Raw genomic sequence first — 19,307 nt, forward strand, 5'->3', positions numbered from 1 at the left:
ATTTGATGCTGTCAATTTTATCATGGAACCTGTATCACCCTCCATGATCTCAAACAAAATTTACTTCTATTCTGGGTTGCTTCTGTATCAATGTCTTAAAATAACCCTTGTTCTGATACCACTTGTTGAGCCTGAAGCAATAATCACAACAATACAGAAGTAATAGACAACAATCAATAATAAAAAACGCAAAAAAAATAAAGCACAACAAGATTTACATGGAAAACCCTCCAGTGTAGAGGAAAAAAATCACGGACCACCAGAAAAATCTTCACTATCAAATAATAGGTATACAAAGTTCTTTTCTAGCTAAAACTAGAGCTAAACAACAACTAGAGAAACAATTGAAGAAATCTCACTTAATAAATGACTCAACAAATACACCATGAATTTGTTCCTAGTGAGCTTCAAACCTGATCTTCACCATTCAGAATGTAAAACTCTGAATCATAAATCTCCTGATAAGGTTCTAACTCAATCGGACCACGGATCAACTTCCACTCAACTAACTCTCCCTTCTCATTTTTCTCTCTGCTTTTTTTTGCTTTTCTTTTTTTTTTACTTGATTTTTCGACACACACTTAAAACAATCCCATATATTTTTTATTAAGTAACTAGGACTCTGTGTAAAATGAAAGATCAAGACTCATGACCTTTACTTGATCCAAAACTACTTACATAAAGTTGAACCTCATTTTTTTAACAGTTTAACCATTCAAAGGCCACCCCATTGGACGTTCTACTTCAGCCGCGTCTCCCAGCTAATGTCTATGCCTCATAACCAAGGGTACGGAGGAGACTTGGTGATGCAACTCAAGTAAAATAAGACCAACTATAATGGAATCTTTTAGTTGATCTCATGATTTGTTCTGTTTTGTGTAATACTGTGGTTCAGTTCTGATCTTGCTTTTGTCTTTTCTGATGAAATCCAAAATGATGTTAAACTCGAAATTTTACTATAATTTAGTAACTTGTAGTATTAAAATATCCGATCATTTTCTTGCTAGCCAATCACTCCTTCCTTTCCATGTTTCGCCTTTTCAAGCCAATCAGAAAGGAAGATGTTGAATTTCATCATTCTGACGAATAGCATTATTTCCCCCTTAAATAAATACAAAATGATGATCAAATTGACAAAAAAAAAAAAAAAGCCTGCTTTGGAAATAATTTAATTAACTGGCACTCAAACAAAGCTCTTAAATGAATATTGGAAATTGATGACCATCTAAGATAGAATGGAATCGAACCATCTGAAACAAAGTTTAGCACAGTGTCCTGTGTTCAACTGCTGACGTCTTTTTTTTTTTTTTTTAAATGATCTTTGTTGACTAATCAAATGATAAACACTTCCCAAACGCTATCATCCAGAAATCAAAGCCACAATGAATATTGATTTCTTCCTTCCTTACCTAAACAGTAACATTGCAGGAGTCTTTGCCATACTCCTTTCATGTTTCCTGCTAATTAGGTGGTCTAGAACATCTTCGAAGGGCCAAAAACCACCAGAAGCTGCCGGTGGATGGCCTTTAATCGGTCATCTCCATCTATTAGCAGGATCCCAGCTTCCACACTTAGCACTGGGAACCCTAGCTGACAAGTATGGACCGATATTCACTATCCGAATTGGCTTGCACCCAGCTGTGGTGGTCAGTAGTTCGGAGTTGGCCAAAGAAATATTTACGACCTATGATGTAGCTGTGTCCTCACGGCCCAAACTTACAGTAGGAAATTACCTCGGCCATAACTATGCCAACTTTGGTTTCAGTCCTTATGGTGCATACTGGCGTGAAATGCGCAAAATAACAGCCTCGGAGCTTTTGTCAAACCGCAGGCTTGAGCTTTTGAAACATGTTAGAGCCTCTGAAGTAGAAAGCTCAATAAAAGAGCTGTACAAGCTTTGGACCGAGAAAAAAGATGAGTCAAGCCATGTTTTGGTTGAGATGAAGAAATGGTTTGGGGACTTAAATCTGAACGTGATTCTTAGGATGATTGCAGGGAAGAGGTTTTTTGGGGCTGTTGTGGCTAGCGATGAGAAAGAGGCAAGGCGATGCAGGAAAGCAATGAGGGAATTTTTCCGTTTGGCAGGATTGTTTGTGTTAAGGGATGCAATTCCTTTTCTTGGGTGGCTGGATTTGGGTGGACATGAAAAAGCCATGAAGAAAACTGGGAAGGAATTGGATAGTGTCCTGGAAGAATGGTTAGAGGAACATCGTAGGAAGAAAGAATCTGTTGGCGAGGTAGCTAAGGGAGAGCAAGACTTTATTGATGTGATGCTCTCTGTTCTCGAGGGTATTGACCTTTCAGGATATGATGTTAATACTGTCACTAAAGCAACAGCCCTGGTAAGAATTCTTCTACCACCATCACTTAGGCCTTCTGACAATCTTAATTCCTATTAAACACGGAGCCAAAACATCGATTTTGTTAGGCTCAACCTTCTTTAAAAGAAAATTTTAAGAATGAAATTGCTTCATGTGATTTAAGTTGATATAACACAATCGTGTTTTTCTGTAGACTTTGCTTGTAGGGGGCACTGATACCACAACAGTCACAATAACTTGGACACTTGCGCTATTGCTCAACAACCGTCATGCTTTGGGAAAGGCTCAGGAAGAATTGGACATCCAGATTGGCAAAGGAAGACAAGTAAATGAATCAGACATTGATAAGCTAGTCTACCTCCAAGCAATTGTAAAAGAATCACTACGTTTATATCCAGCTGGACCACTCTCAGGAGCACGCGAATTCTCTGAAGATTGCACAATAGGTGGCTACCTTGTGCCCAAAGGCAACCGGCTGATACTCAACCTTTGGAAAATTCAAACAGATCCACAATTATGGTCCGATCCCTTAGAGTTCAAGCCTGAGAGATTTATCACCAGCCACCTGGATACTGATGTTAAGGGTCAGCATTTTGAGCTCATACCATTTGGTGCTGGTAGAAGATTGTGCCCAGGGATAAACTTTGGCTTGCAAATGACACATCTGGTTCTGGCCAGCTTGCTGCATGCGTTCGACATCTTGACTCCATCAAATGAACCTGTTGACATGACTGGGAGTCCAGGACTAACAAACATTAAAGCAACCCCACTTGAAATTCTTGCCAAACCGCGCTTGTCTCCTAGTGTCTATCAATAATCATCTTGAAGTGTAATCCACAAATATTGCTTTCTTTACTTTAGCTAAAGTTGAGTCTGATATTTTTCTTTGTGATATCAATATGTATGGTTCCTGGCTGAACCCAGTGTTTAGGATAAGAGGTGACAAAAGTTTGAGATTCAAATTTTATTGTCTGTATTTCTTTTTTATTCTTAAACCTGACCTATACTATACTAGTATTTGTTTTTGTGCTCTATTCACATCTACAATTTCTAGATAATTTCTCGTTAAATTCAGCCATGCTTGCTTTTTCATTCATTTGCCCTTGGAACTCAAGGATAAGAACACCAAGTCAAGTCCACACAAAGTTGATTTATAATTTTCTGGTTTATCTGTATGAGTATCATTTGCTGACATCCTATTCTCTTTGCTTTAAAGCAGGCATCTTTGTCATATATGCTCTCTGTCACTCAAAACTATAATTTTCCCGTGTCATGATCACTGGACTCTTTCCTCTTTGATCCGCAAGCCGGGGCAGTTGTATTTGGTGAAGTTCAAAAAATCAATATTCCAGTCTCATTACGTTTTGTCTTTATCGTGAATTTTATTCATGCTTTGAGCCCGAAAATGATGCCGCAAATTTGCTGCAGAAGCAGCCATGTGTCTATCAAGTGGTCATTTTTTATTTTTAGTATTATTTTATTTTGTGGTGTGACTTTTTTTTTTTTTAAAGGATTATGCAATTTTTTTTTTTAATTTTTTAAGGAGTGAGACCCGGTTTTTTATTCAACGGTTTTTTATCGGTGGGATCCACTGATTTTTTTAAAACTTTTTTAAAAACCTGTGCGCTTCGACTTTTTTTTTTTTTTAATTGGTGGAATGCACTTCTTTTTTAAATTTTTAAAAAGTTGTGGGATTTTTTTTTTACATTATTATTATTATTATTTTTGTTTTGCATCCTGATTTTGTTCACCCGATTTTTTTATTTGTCTAATTTATTGTTTTATTTATTATATTCAATAATTTTAAAAAACAAAAAATATATCTTCTAAAGGTTTTTATTATAAGACTTATTTAAACTATTTTTTTTTTACTTTGATTTTTTAAATTTTTTCAAAAAAATTTATTTTTTAGTTTTAATTCTATTTTGAAACTCATTTGTTATGAAAGGTACAGCACATATTTAATTTTTTTAACTTTTTTTTATTTTTACATAATTAATAAATTTTTTTATTTAAATTTTTGTAAGATCTATTTTATATCAATAATATACAATATATCAAGCCATTTGATTTTATTTTTCATTGTTTTTGTTAATTTTTAATATTTAATAGTTTTTTATATTTTAATTTTTTTCATATATAAATCATTTGATATTATTATTAAAAATATATGTTTATTTGTTATTTTTTTATTTGATTATTGTTAATGGAAATTATATTAGTGAATTTGTTGACATTACATCCGAATTCATTTTTTCCTTTTTTGTTTTTTATTTTTTTTTGATTCATATTATTAATATTGTTGCGAACTTAATTTTCTTTTTTTTTTCAATTTTTCTTTTTTAAGTTTTTTTTCTTTTTTTAAAAATGAAATCATTTTTTATGTAAAAAAAAAACAACGAATTTATAGATTTAGTGCCTCATTTTGATTTTTTTTGCCTTCCTCCTTTTAAATATTTTAACCTTCTAGCTTTGACACCATTAAAACAAAGAAACACAGAAAAAAGAAAAAGACCAGGAAAATTTTTAAAAAATTGAAAGAGTAAACAACTTTTCATCTAACTTTACCCAATGATGCCCAAATTATATAGTAAAAATTTACTTAAAATGAAAAATAAATTTTTGATATTTTATTTCATAAAATTAAAATTATAAATTTTTATTATATTATAATTAAAACTTTAATCTTATAAAATACTCTATTTTTGGTTAACATTTTCTTAATTGAACTATGTAATTTATACAAATACTTACTTAGGCTTGTTTTGATAACTAAATAACAAATATTTTTAAATTTTTTTTTAAATTGTGATAATTGAATTTTATTCATTCATTTTCAAGATTTAATGGAAATAGTTACCATTAAATAAAAATTCATAAATTTTAATTTTATTATGCAATAAAAAATCGAAGATTTTTTTATTTTTTAATAATCTTTTAAGATTTATTTGACTATTATTGCCTTTATATTATCATCTAAGAGTTAATCACTTATAATTTATTTTAACTTAAACATGTCCTAAATGATATATTTGGTGGGTCAAGCAAAAGAGATGAGCCCTAGTGGAAAAGCAACTATATATATGACCTGAAAGCATAAAAGCAAAAGATCACAAATTTACATCAATGAATTTTATTCTGCCTGACCTAAGCAACTCTTAAATTGGCCTAGTAGCCATTCTTTTTCTTTTTTTTTCTTTTTTTTTTGCTGTAAATAAAAAAATATTGGATATGAAGAAAAAAAAAAAGAGAAAAAGCAACATAATATTTACTGTAGAAAATTTTAAAAAAAAAATTTTGTTTTATATTTTCAATCACCAATAAAAGACATCAAAATAACAAATTCAAAATTTTCGGATTACGAAAAAAGTCAATATATAATAATATTAAAAATTAATATTTCATATATTAATAATATATTATTTTTATATATTATCAGTAAATAATACAAAATACTTCACCAATGAATAAAATTTTAAAATTTAAATCTTTAAAAATAAATATTAATAAATTTATTTAGAGTTAATTAATTAAAATTAAAAAAATTTTTCTTTGTCACCTTTCTTTACATTTATCGCATATTTTCTTTTCTACTCTTTCTCTGTCTCTGCCCGAAGGCACAAGCACACAGGTAGGTTGATTGAACTCTACTCTCTTTCAATTGAAAAGATTTCGTTCTCATCCGTTCGCTTCGTTTCGGAGCCTATTCCAAGTCTTACAATTCGCATTCATTTCCACTGAGGAGTTCCCTCTGCTGCTCATTCCATTCAATTCCGAACACCGCCGGTTTAGTGTCCTTACTTGCACTGCCAACAATCACCTGTGAAAATTTGAGTTCTATCCAGCCATAGGTGCTTGCTTTATAGCCTATTTGTAGTTGTAAGCCCGAAATTAACTAACGAAAGACTATCGAAGGCGAGGCAAAAGACACTTTTGCACGTTCTATCTGATCCAGTTTTCTTTTAACTATCACAGGCAACTGGTAAAGTCGTCTTTGATCGTCACGTGTTTCGAGTTGGAAAGATAAGAAGAGCTTGACCGATTCATTCTGAAGGGAAGAAGCACACTAGATTAATTAATTAAAATTAAAAAAAAAATTTGTCACCTCTTTCTGTATTTATCGTCTTTTTCTTTTGATTTTTTAATGTTTTTGTTTGATTTTAATTTTTTTATATTCGTCTTATCAGATTCTGCATAATCATTTTCGAATTTGTAAAATGATCAATGATACATCTTATATTTTTATTAATATTTATTTTTAAAAATTTAAAATTTAAAATTTTATTTATCAATAAAGTATTATTATATTATTTATTGATAATATATAAAAATAATACACTATCAACATATAAAATATTAATTCTAATATTAAACCTAAGGATCAGAAGATCTTCAAGGCTCTTGGGTAATTTGAGGAAGCTGACAATCAGACGTGGCGTTGTTAAATAAACGCCAATATGCCCCAATATAAAATGGAAACAATTCATAGAAAAAAGGTTTCGGATTTGATGAGCATCAATGGCCCGTCGCCATCCAAATAAAATTCAACCATAGAAACTCATGCAGCTGACATAACCACATAATTATTTCCCAAATATCTATCAATATCGTGGGCCATGGAATTAGTCCGTGAAAAAAATGGTTGAAAGAAAAGATATGTTATTATTCTGAAGATAATTAACCATTTGCATCTTCAACTACAAGACCACACTTCATCAGGATTGTCCTAACATTCTGATCAACACCCATTTGTAGACCAATGCCTGTTGCGATATTCGTAAATCAAAGTGTAGCTAGTAGTTAGTAGCTAGCAGTTTTTGATTTCAGTTGTATATAACAAATACATAAAAGGAGCGAAAGGCCCTAACGTCTAGCACAAATAATTACTTCAAGTTGAAAATGAAGAACTTTGTGGTGTTAATGCTTACAAATTTGCTACCCGAAGCTTGACATGTTTCACGTTGCCTGCAAACTCAGAGTTGATAAAACAAGCTTAATAGATAAGTATCTAGTTGTTAGGAAATACGCTTCGTAGCTCAAGTTAGTTGGCCTTTTGCTGAGGAGTCAGGAACTCAAGAATTGATACACGGCAAACTTTTGGGGCCCATATATAGTGGAAAGACATTGAATCTGGCTCAATGGAAGCAACTACAAATATCAAATCACACAGCAACCACATTAATTAATTTCTTGGATGCTACATACACCCCCACCTCTACCGACTAATTGTTTGTCTCAATGGATTTGCTTGGGTCTCAGTTGAGCACTTTTATGGCTGGATTAGCAACCGTTCTTCTCCTTTTCTTCTATCTCGTAAGATGTTCGAGGGTTACTGAAAGCAAAAAGATGGCACCCCAAGCTGCAGGGGCGTGGCCAATAATTGGCCACCTACGATTGTTAGGTGGGCCGCAGCTTCCTCACATAACATTGGGAGCCTTGGCCGAAAAATATGGTCCTGTCTACTCCATTTGGATAGGGATTCACCCAGGATTGGTGGTGAGCAATTGGGAGATAGCCAAGGAAATATTCACTAATTATGATGTGGCTGTTACCAATCGTCCAGGAACAATAGCCGCAGAGCACTTGGGCTTCAACTATGCCATGGCTGGGGTTGCACCCTATGGTTCATACTGGCGTGAAATGCGCAAAATAATCAACACAGCGCTGCTTTCGAACCGTCGACTCGAAATACTCAAGCATGTTCGAGTTTCTGAAGCAGAAGTCTCTATCAAAGAGCTATACAAAACTTGGTCCGAAGAAAACAATGGCTCAGGCCATGTTTTAGTTGAAATGAAGCAATGGTTTGGGGACTTGACCTTGAATGTGATACTTAGGATGGTTGCTGGCAAGAGGTACTTCGGTTCCGGAGCTAAGGGTGAAGACAAGAAGGCCAGACGGTGCCAAAAAGCGATGAGGGAATGGTTTCATTTGTTAGGGGTATTTGCCTTGAAAGATGCTGTTCCTTCTCTTGGGTTTTTGGATTTGGGTGGGCATGAAAAGGCCATGAAGGAGACTGCGAAAGAATTGGATAGTATTGCTAGTGAATGGCTGGAGGAACATAAGCAGAAGAGAGCTTCGGGAGAGGCTAAAGAACAAGACTTCATGGATGTTTTGCTTTCTCTCCTTGACGGTACAAACCTTGCAACCGAATTTGGTGTTGACACAATTAACAAAGCCAATTGCTTGGTATTTCTGGCACTTTCCTTTATTTCTTTTCTAGTAAGTGCATTGCTCTTTGGATGCCTTCTGCGATCCTTTTTTCAGTGCTCCGAAACTTTTTAAACATTAAAAATGATCTGGCAAAACGGAAAACATTAAAGGGTAAATGTTTTCTTAATATTTTTTTTTGTAATAATTTAAAGTATAATTTATCTTTGTAATTTTCAAATTTCTTTCAACATTATTGGGAAAAAAAAATCTTTCAAGATGTTGAACCCATATGCGCTAGGCCTTGTTGAAATACGATCGGCCCAATATATAAGCTGGGTCTCCTAGAATCTTTGGTGTTTTACTTATAGGATCAAAAGCCCAAAAACAAGATTTTATAGTTCCTGCCTCTCAAATTTCTTTTCAACATTTAACCCATATGGCCTGTCCTAGTTGAACTAATTTTGGCCCAATAAATACACCCACATCTCAATTAGTTGAACTGATTGAGGCTTTCAGATGATCTGATGTTACATATTGGCGAAAAAACCCTAACATAAAATTTTCTATCTTCACTTTCCTGGCTCTCAATTTTGTAAAAAAATCAATTCTTTTTTTGCAGAGTATGATTACAGGAGGAAGCGACACCCCTAAGGTTACACTAACATGGACACTTTCCTTATTGCTGAACAATCTTCATTGGTTGAGAAAAGTTCAAGATGAGCTACACATCCATGTAGGCAAACAAAGATTAGTAAACGAATCAGATCTTAGCAAGTTGGAGTATCTTCAAGCCGTAGTTAAAGAGACATTACGCTTACATCCGCCAGTACTTCTCTACCCACGATTATGCAGCGACGAAATAGTTGTCAGTGGTTATCATGTTCCCCGAGGTTGCTGGATATTCTTAAACCTTTTCAAGATTCAAACAGATCCTGGGGTATGGTCGGATCCATTAGAATTCAAGCCAGAAAGATTCTTGACTACCCATAAAGATTTTGATGTTGGGGGTGATCAATATTTTGAATTGATCCCATTTGGTTTCGGTAGAAGGGTGTGCCCTGGAATGTCTTTCGGCCTCCAAATGGTACACTTGACGTTGGCTAGCTTGTTACAGGCGTTTGACATCTCGACTCCAGCAAATGCAACGGTTGATATGAGTGAAGAAGCTGGATTATCAAACATGAAAGCCACCCCACTTGAAGTTCTTGTTAAGCCTCGCCTTCCTTCTAAAATTTATGAATAATTTGAAAATTGAAACATGAAAAATAATGTAAAAAGTATGTTGTTGTTTACCAATAAAATCCACAGCAGTCGATACATAGATGTTTTTGGATACTTTTATTCATTATGCTTTCAAATTTTGCAAAAAGACTTGCATAAAATTTTGATGAAACTATGTTGGTTTTTCTTTGTAGCTTTCGTTTAACATACAACGCATAGATTTATTCCTTAGCTAAAACTATTTTTTTTTTATGCATTTCACTTAATTATAATTATTTAATTTTTAATAAAAAATTATATAAAATTTTATCATTTATAAATAAGAATTTTATATACTAATGGCAATTTTCACATAATTTTAAATTAATAATTAATTAATGGATTAACTTCATAAATATATCATGTGATTAAGGCTAAAATGAGAGTGCTCCATGAAATTTAAAATGTGACACTTAATCACCTTGTGTCACTATTTTATTATCACCTATTGAACAACGTTAGAAAAATAGTCAAAGGTAATCTCCATTTTTTGTTTCTTCCATGATAGTCAGAAGTATTTCCATTTCTTCCACAATAATAAGAGGTATCTGCATTGCTTGCTCTTTTTTTTTTTCTCTTCCCACTACATTACTTTGAGAAAAATAAGGCTCACCCACCCATGGATTTTCAACAATCTGTAAAAAGTGATAGATCAAATGGAGCTAAAGTATGCTATTGTGGTGTAGAATCACTAATAAGAACTTCTGGAACAAATGGTAATCACATGCGAAAATTTTATGGATGTGAAAATTTTAAGGTAAGATTTTGTTAATTATTGTCTAACTTTTAGGTATAAAACAAGTTTAATCTTTGGGTTTTAGCATTTACAGGGAGTATGAAAATGTAAATTTTTTTAGTGGGTTAATGAGATACCATGTGAAGGTTGTAGAAAACAAATACTGAAATTAAAAGAAACAATGACAAAAATAATAAATGAGCTTTCGAGATCAAATGCAAGGAAACACAAATTAGTTGAAGCATTGACAATATGCTTAGCAAGATAGTGATGTCTTCAACAACTATTTGAATCAAAAAACATGAAGCTGAAATTGAATGAAGAACTTGTTTAAGCTCGAAATAAGAAGCTGAAAATTTGAAATAAACTAGTTGAATCTCATGGAAAGGAGTTACAATTTAAGCATTAGCTAGTTCAGATTTAATACAAGAAAATGTAATTGCTTTAGTTTGTGGCAGTGTTATAATGTTGTTGATTTTGATTTTGTTTGATTTTTTAGGTAAAAGAAGTTTAAGACCTAGTTTTCTTGAGTTGATAAATTGATGTTAGTGGGTTATTCTAATTTTGTTGTGGGTAAGATATAGGGTATGACTTAGTTGTATGTAAAATTGAAATGTTTATAAGGTGTAGTGTGCAGCAGTACCAAGTGTTTAATGAAATGTTAATGTGAACTTGTTATTTAAGATGGAATGAAAGTTTACCTTTTGTTAAACGTGCTGTGTAATGGCTTTTGTTACTAATTTTTTTATTCTGCAAATTAGCATTATATTACTTTTAACCAAGTAGGTAAATTCTTAAAGTGGTTCAAGAAAATAAGGCCCACATAAAGCTAGCATTCCTATTGCAAAAAATAGCCTTGTAAATAAAAGCCACATTCCTATTGCAAAAAATAACCTTGAAAGCAGCCTTTTCATAATGTCAGAATTGTAAAAATGACCACATCCATTTATGCAATTGTAATCTAAAATACAACTTGTAGAAAACAAAAGCCATTCTATTGAAAAAAATAAGGCTATCTGTTGTACCATATTCCTATTGAACAAAAAACATGTCATCATTAGTCCTATTAAATAGAATCAAGCGACTAGTTTATAAGACTAACATAAAATGCATAATAAAAGGCATATACATCTCACAAACCTATACATCAAAATAAAAAGCCTATACATCACATCAGTTTATAACAAAAAAAAAATTAAATTTCATAGATTCAATGCATTATCCTAAAATAGCATATGTAAGCTTTTTCAGATTGTACTCAAACACCTTGGCTACTGGTTGCTTGGCTACCAATTGCTGGGTTACTGGTTGTTTGGTTGCTAACATTTGGATCATTAAATGCTTGAAAATTAACAACTTAACCATCAGTATAGCTTGAGGTATTACTTTTACTTTTTTTTTCTGATTGGGGCAACTTTGGCCTTAACTTGACCTCATTTTTTGCCAACATTTCTAGTAGACCTCTTCATGAGCCAATATTCTAATATGACCTACTCATGAGCTAACATTTCCAACATCAATTTTTTCTCTACCAATATTTCTAGCATCATCTCTTCTTCTGCCAACATTTTCAACATTTTTTTGTCCAACATTCCAACCAGATTAACAATTAATACCAAATGCTTTTCTTTTTGAACTTTTACTAGCATCTATTCTTTTAGTAGTATTTGACTATAACTAAATTGCAGCAGCATTAGTGACAGATTTTTCTCTAGATCTACCTTTAGTTATAGGTGTATTTATTCTTGAAGAAGATGTAATATTTTTCCTTTAATCAACCTGTAAAATACACCTCATTCATGTTAAATTTAATATATGAAGATCATTTTAAATTAAAGAAGCAAATTACTTAAAGATTGGTAAACTGAGGAAGAATTTTGTTTAATCCCTTCAACCTCATTTTTTTTTTTGCCATGGAGTTACTCCAACCACTGATACCTTACAACATCTAACATTTTGTCTAATCTGATCACAGTTACCACATCTAATTGGCTTGTTCTTACATGACATTTTATAATAATTTTGTGGTTTATCAAATGCTCTCATTTGTAACTTTCTTAGTCTGCCTAATGGTCTAAATATGATTAAAGGGGCAAGAGTAGGGTTACTACCTACAATCTATTGATATTGTCCTAGAATAGGATTAATAATGGCATTATACGTAGTCATACATGTCTCCTTAGAATAGCAAGAATGAACATAAGATTCTAGTCTCTCTTTAGTACTGTAAGTAACATAAACTACATGTTTACAGGGAATTTCAATCAAATCTCAAACCCTGCCAGTATAACTCTATTAAGATAAGTTCACAACATGAGATATTATACCACATTCAACTTCATATATAAATCTACCAACATGAATAGAAAAGCAAGTAAAAGAGTCTTTTTCAATCTGCTTAAGCTTGTCTTGAATATCTAGACATAAAGAACCATTGTAAGACTTCATACCAACCTTCTTAGAATGGAACCTTTTTATCAATTTTTTCTTATCCATTTCAACATGCTAAGGATAAGCAAATCTCTAGCTTTTAATAAATAAACATTGAAAGATTTACTAAGATCATTCATTACTAAATCAAGCTTTATTCTAGAGTTAAAATAAGACATTGCCTAAGTTTTTGAATTTAATCTACTCACTAACCATGTGTTATCGCTGTTATGTCAAGCTCTTGTAGCACCAACATAGCTTTCTCTCATTCTTTTACTAACCCCACACTTGTTGCCTTTCAAAGAACTTGTTTATACTCTTCTTCCTTAAAGTGAAGTTTGAAATTTGTATATAAATGCTTCAAATAAAACCTATGTTCAATTTAAGGATACACTTCTTTAAATGTTTAGTCTAAACCCTATAAAAAAAAAAAAGCTTAATAGATTAATACCTTTTGTTGGTCAGATATAAACATTATATAAAGAAACTAAATATAATGACAATTAATACCTTTTGTTGGTCATATATAAACTCTAATTCTAGTTTAGTGAAACTCCCAAGTTCTTCATATAACAAATTCAGGAACCAAGACCAAGTTTTTTTTATTTTGTTGTTCAACAACTATAGAATAAAGAGGGAAAATATTATTATTCCCATCTCTAGCAACAACACTTAGTAATTTTCTTTCAAAATGATCTTTTAAATGACAACCATCCAATCTTATAAACCTTTTGTATCCAACATGAATCATTTTTTCTGTATATCAAACATGATGAATATCATTTCAAACATAAGAATAAAGGATTTAGGAACACCAGTGGCTATAACAAAATTCTGACTTTCCATTTTTATAAACGCAGAGCTACTAGGATTAGTCTATCAGATCATGTCACAATAATCAAACAACTTCGATTATTATAACTTGTTATCCCCTTCTATAATTTTTCTAGCATTTCTCTTAGCTTTATATACTTAAGGAAAACTGACTTCAACCTTTAATTCTCTAAAAATCTTTCTCATTATCTTTGTAGTTTTCCAATTTGATTTATCATTCAAATTATAAAAAAACTTCTTAGCCAAATAAAATGGAGTGACTTGGTGAATTTTAAACTGTCTCGAGCAATTATGCTTTGGTTGAAAAGTCTTTATTTGAAAAGCATGATCCTCTCTCAACCTAGATGCTTATATTTTTTATCCATAGTCCTTGACATAAACAACACTAATTTTATCTCCATCATTCCGTCTAAATTTATAGTCATAACCTTTCCAAACACAATACTCTTTCAATACCCTTCTATAAACAATACCATTAATAAATTTTAATCCAACCTTTAACTACAGATTCTTCATATCAACCTCTTTATTGAACATTTTATAATGTTTTACTTTTTCATCGAATTTATAAACACTATGTCGATCACCATCATCCATCACTACATCCTCTTCTAAAATAATATTTTCAATTAACCTCCCTAAAATAGGTTATGTAGTAATAGGCCTTTCTGTTTTCTTAAGACCACTAACTCATTATTCTCAAATGTATCATTAGCCTCTATTTCTTCATCAAAGCTACTAGGATCACTACTAAAACATCCATCATTGTTATATTCACTGTTTGCATGATGCATATCATTTTCATCACTATCTTCACTATCTTTCTCTTCATCATTTTTAATATCTTCACCAATATTTCGAGCATCATTTTCAACTTCATTTGCATCACTATCTTATGCCAAATTAGCAATATCATCACCAACCTCATTTTCATCATTGTTTTCTGTCTCATTACAAGTATCATCATCAACCTCATTAGCACCAACATTTTCTACCAAATTAGCAATCTCATTTCCAACATTGTTTCTTGCCAAATTAGTAGTATCATTTTCACCATTATTTTCTGTAATATTATCTTCAGCTACAAATTCTTGAATAGACCTCCCTATTTGTACCTCATTTTCATTCTTAGATGGTGTATATGGATATATAACAGAAAGATGAGGTATACCTACTACAACATATATTGGAATGGTTTTTTTTTTATATATCACTGAACCATATGTTTAACATGTATATCTAAACAAATACATTTCAACCCGTCATCAAGTGATAGCCCAAGAATACAATAAAACATGTCACTAGTACTCTCGTACCCTAATTTAATAACCCATTCTTTCAACTGAAAAAATGGTAACCTATCTAAAGGATACTTATCCACTCATGCTACATTACCTCTTACCCAAACTTTGTTAGGAATATACATAAATAACCCACCATGATAAAACTCAATAATTTTGTTGGCATACCACTTCTGTAGCAAAATAAAATTTTGATTTTTTAGTGAAATTACAATTGATTTTGATTGAAGTTAAGTACAATAAATCCCCAAATGTTTTGAATAAAACTTACTAAACACTAACATTAACCTAAAACCAATTGCATCAACATTAAAGACTGAATTTTACATGCCTTATTTTATTGTTGAATCCAATGAAATACCTCCAAATCGTGCCCAAGTTTCACTTCCTCTAAACTTAAAACTAATTTCACCTTCAAACTTAAATCTTAATCTCAATCACCAACTTAAACACATTTTTTTTGTCAATAATCAACTGATTTTGAGGATTGATTATTGAATGAAAAGTTTTTTTTTATGAAAATCATATTGATTGAAGGAAGTTTTGTTTAATTTTTTGTTAACTATTCCACTACTTTTATTTCTTGTTTATGATTTGTGTTATATGCATGATAATTTAGTTATTTTGCTTCTAACAGTGTTAAACAAGTGACAATAAAATAATTATATAAGATGATTAAATGTCACATTTTAAATATAAAAAAATACTTTCAATTTAATCTTAACTGTAAGGTATATTTTTTAAATTTATCCTTAATTAATTATATTATGATACCGTATTGGAGGTGGAATCCAGAAATCTTAACCCATGATCTTTGCTATCTAGCAGCCTTTTCTTGCTTGATCAGCACGTGGTCTTGACTAGAGTAGCATGAAAGGGCGGGCGTCTTATTTTCTAATAAGCACGTTTGCTTTTTTTTTTTTTCATATTATTCGTTTTAGTCTCAAGACTTATTTGATCTATCCAGAGTTTATGTTTGTTTATATGGAAAAGTCAGGTTATGGAGCTTTAAATATTTCAAGTTGGCTTCTGAAAATTCACAATTTTGTGCATTTTTTCCAACCTATGTAGCACCAGTCTTTATTTAAAAAAGCTCGCTAGTGTGACCGTGGAATGTGACAAAAATTCAAAGGCAATTGATATGACCCTAATCCAAAACATAAAATAATTTATTTTTACACCGTCGATATAAATTATAATATAATATATTTTATATTTTATATATATTTAATATAAAAATTTAAATTTAAAATTTGAAATTTGACATTATTTTTGTGCTCTTCTTCCTACTTGACTAACTGTAACAAGCTTTTTTCAAATTAATACTATTTGCTAGTTTGACTACGGAACTTTTGAAAAACAATTCAAAGGCAATTTTCTTTTAACTGACTCCGATTAATTAAATCAGGGTTGGATTTGCCCCCGTAAAAGATCTGGCACGCACAATTTATGTAGGTTGTAGGCCTTTTCTTTATCGACGAGACAATACCTTATCGACGAATTCTTCATTTGTATTAATTAATGTAAAATTTTTTTTAATTTTATGATTTGAGCTCTGATGTTATAATTGGTACCAAAATTAACACGTGTCACCTTATTATAAACTCATAATATATATGTGCTAATTGATTTTGGTTGGTCCATTATACATGTAAACCTTGGTTATGATTTGATCACAATGTGATACCCTAGTTGTACCATTATTGTTGAGGTAAGGTTTTTAGTATTTTGATTATATTAGGTAAAATAATTTTGATGTAATAATATTTTTTTTTGAATAAAGAAAATCTCTTTAAAAAAATTACAAAAGTATGCCTTGCAATACTTTTGTTTTGGTTTTTAAAAAGTGTCGAATTTAATTTTAAATAAATGTTTAATTATATAAAATATATTTTTCGATGCAATAAAAATCTTTTAATTTAAAGTCCGTTTGCATCTCACCGTATCTTCAGTAAAATTGATTCTTACCCTTTTCTTTCTTTTACTTTTTTATCCTTACAATTGCGCCGCCTCTTTTAATAGCCCTTGAATCCGGGAACTCATAAAGATGAAATGTCCATCTGGCCGCCAAAATCAAAGAATGATTTATTCTTACAATTGTATTATAAAAATAAAAATATCCTTCCATTTCAACACCCTTTTTTCATTTAAAAGTTTTAAAATAATTTTGTTAATGTTTGTATCAAGAAATAATTTTATTAATTTAATATAATAAAAATATTATATAATATATAATATATTACTATTTTATTCATTTTTCAATATTTACTTATAAATTATTATTTGACATAAAGTAATTTAATTTTTTTAAAAATTAATTAATTTTATAAGCATTAAATAATTTATTACATATAATTTTTAAATTGTTGCAGAAATTAACAAGAATCAAATTCATTCCAGCACTGGAAATTTATGTCAAACCTAACCTTTGTTTAAATTCTATGAAAATGCAGTGAGATATTAGTAAAAGATAATGTATGATTACGTCAATATTGTGGATTAAGAAAACAGAGTAAAAAGAATATTACAAAGCATGTGATTTGGAAAATTCTTGCTGTAACTTTTGATTTTTAGTGTTAGCGACTGTCAGTGTTAATAGTCAAATGCTGCGGCATGTTTTGGAAAGTCATGCTTAATGGGCTTGTTGAGACGTTGTTGCCAACAACCTTCATTCTAAACTATCGTGGTCAATGGTCAATAGGCGACTCTAGAGGCAGGCATGGGCATAGCTCCAAAAATTTTTTTGATATCCTTGGCTCTCAAAATGTTTTGGAATTGTTATTTTTATTTTTATTCTCGTTTAATTTAATTTATAATTAACTTAATAATTGACCTTCGATATCATGATACTAGCTAGCTTCGCTCTCAATAGGGTGAATTTTTCAACTTTATATATATATCATATATAATTTTTATACGCATTGCAACATTTGATATAATCAAATTAATTTAGGTAAATTAATTTATTTTAGGTTTCAATAAGAAGTGTTTAAGATTGTCGATGTCGCATGGACTCCTCATTTTCTACTTTGTTAAAAAAAAAATAACTTTTTTATTATTTGATAAAATGATATAAATTATGTGTTTATATTTAATGTAATGAGAAATTTTTTTAAAAAATTAAGTTTTTGTTTATTTATCTTAAAAACATATAAAATGTTATGTAAATATTTAAATTTATATTTGATATATTATTAATATATCAATATTATATGCTATTAATGAACTACAGATAATATTTTATAAAAAAATAATTTTAAAATTATTTTTATAAAATATCATTATGTGATTAAATAATGTATGATCATATATAGTCATACATCAAATATGAACCGTAAGATATTTTATCTAATCATTTAAAAGTTATAAATTTTAATTTGGGTAAAAAAAAAAAAAAAAAAACCTAGCTAAGTCACTCGAGAACCGTGAACCTCTTGACTTTTCAAAAGGCCAAAAAATTCTATCCAGCCACCATCGGTGACGAAATGACGACTGGCACCAAAGATTGGAAAAATCCTTTAGTAGAGGATGGTGGGTCAGGTCGACGTAAATTTTTTTTTTAATTTGATTTAATTTTATAATTAAAAATTTTAACTTTGATTTAATTTAAATTTTTTTTATTTTTTTGTATTTAAATTCGATTTGATAGGAAATTAATAAAATATTATTTTTTAAAATATAAATATATAATTATATAAATAAAAATTAAAAATAATTTTTAATATAATATTAGATTAAATCGGATCAAATTTATTTAAAATTTAAATTTAATTTTTTTTAATAATATTTGATCCTATTTAACTCAATTTAAAATTTAAATTTAAAAACATAAATTTATTTTAATCTAATCGAATCAAAATTCATCGAATTTAAATTGAACTCTCAATCATAAGTTTATGATACAGTTTAAAAGTTTCTTTTTTCTTTTAAGTTTTCAGCAAAAGTGAGATTTTATATTCAACATTGGAAGAACGTAACACCTGTGAAACAGCTTCAAAGAAATTAAGTCTCACCAACCCTTACAAGAAATCAACCTGAAAAATTAAACTAGTACTACCAGTTTCCACCTACGATCGGCAGCCAAAAATGACTCACTGCTACGTAATATGCATGCCTCGAAATAAAATTTAAAAAAAGAAAAAAGCAAAGGCCTGGAAACACGACCCCAATAAAGATTATTAAAAAGAGAGCCAAAATGAATATTTGCAGCCTTTGGTTGTCTTTTTTGACAATAATGAAGCTAGCCAAACTGCCGCCTTCCCAATGTGGTAAAGG

The 19,307-nt window shown here is 30.6% G+C and overlaps 2 protein-coding genes across 3 annotated transcripts; both read left to right on the forward strand.

The window, feature by feature from the left end:
• The first annotated feature begins 1,047 nt into the window (after window positions 1–1,047).
• On the forward strand, window positions 1,048–3,355 carry LOC111311380 (cytochrome P450 CYP82D47-like). The gene is made up of 2 exons (XM_022910755.2): window positions 1,048–2,342; window positions 2,515–3,355. The coding sequence occupies exons 1-2, from the start codon at window positions 1,383–1,385 to the stop codon at window positions 3,136–3,138; spliced, it is 1,584 nt and encodes a 527-aa protein (XP_022766490.2). The 5' UTR covers window positions 1,048–1,382; the 3' UTR covers window positions 3,139–3,355.
• A 4,069-nt stretch (window positions 3,356–7,424) lies between these two features.
• On the forward strand, window positions 7,425–9,788 carry LOC111311381 (strychnine-10-hydroxylase-like). Of its 2 annotated transcripts, none has more exons than XM_022910756.2 (2): window positions 7,425–8,540; window positions 9,091–9,788. In XM_022910756.2, the coding sequence occupies exons 1-2, from the start codon at window positions 7,560–7,562 to the stop codon at window positions 9,712–9,714; spliced, it is 1,605 nt and encodes a 534-aa protein (XP_022766491.2). In that variant the 5' UTR covers window positions 7,425–7,559; the 3' UTR covers window positions 9,715–9,788. The 2 variants fall into 2 exon arrangements, with proteins under 2 accessions (XP_022766491.2, XP_022766492.2); XM_022910757.2 differs by having other exon boundaries at window positions 7,429–8,507.
• Window positions 9,789–19,307: the final 9,519 nt, after the last annotated feature.

Source organism: Durio zibethinus, chromosome 1 (genome assembly GCF_047325235.1).
Source record: "Durio zibethinus cultivar Kanyao isolate XHJ-2024 chromosome 1, ASM4732523v1, whole genome shotgun sequence".
NCBI classification, from domain to species: domain Eukaryota; kingdom Viridiplantae; phylum Streptophyta; class Magnoliopsida; order Malvales; family Malvaceae; genus Durio; species Durio zibethinus.

Coding starts and splice junctions, on each gene's coding strand:
- LOC111311381 (XM_022910756.2), top strand. CDS start 7,560: ATGGATTTGCTTGGGTCTCAGTTGAGCACTTTTATGGCTGGATTAGCA. Junction 8,541..9,090: donor TTTCCTTTATTTCTTTTCTA/GTAAGTGCATTG, acceptor CTTTTTTTGCAG/AGTATGATTACAGGAGGAAG.
- LOC111311380 (XM_022910755.2), top strand. CDS start 1,383: ATGAATATTGATTTCTTCCTTCCTTACCTAAACAGTAACATTGCAGGA. Junction 2,343..2,514: donor TCACTAAAGCAACAGCCCTG/GTAAGAATTCTT, acceptor GTTTTTCTGTAG/ACTTTGCTTGTAGGGGGCAC.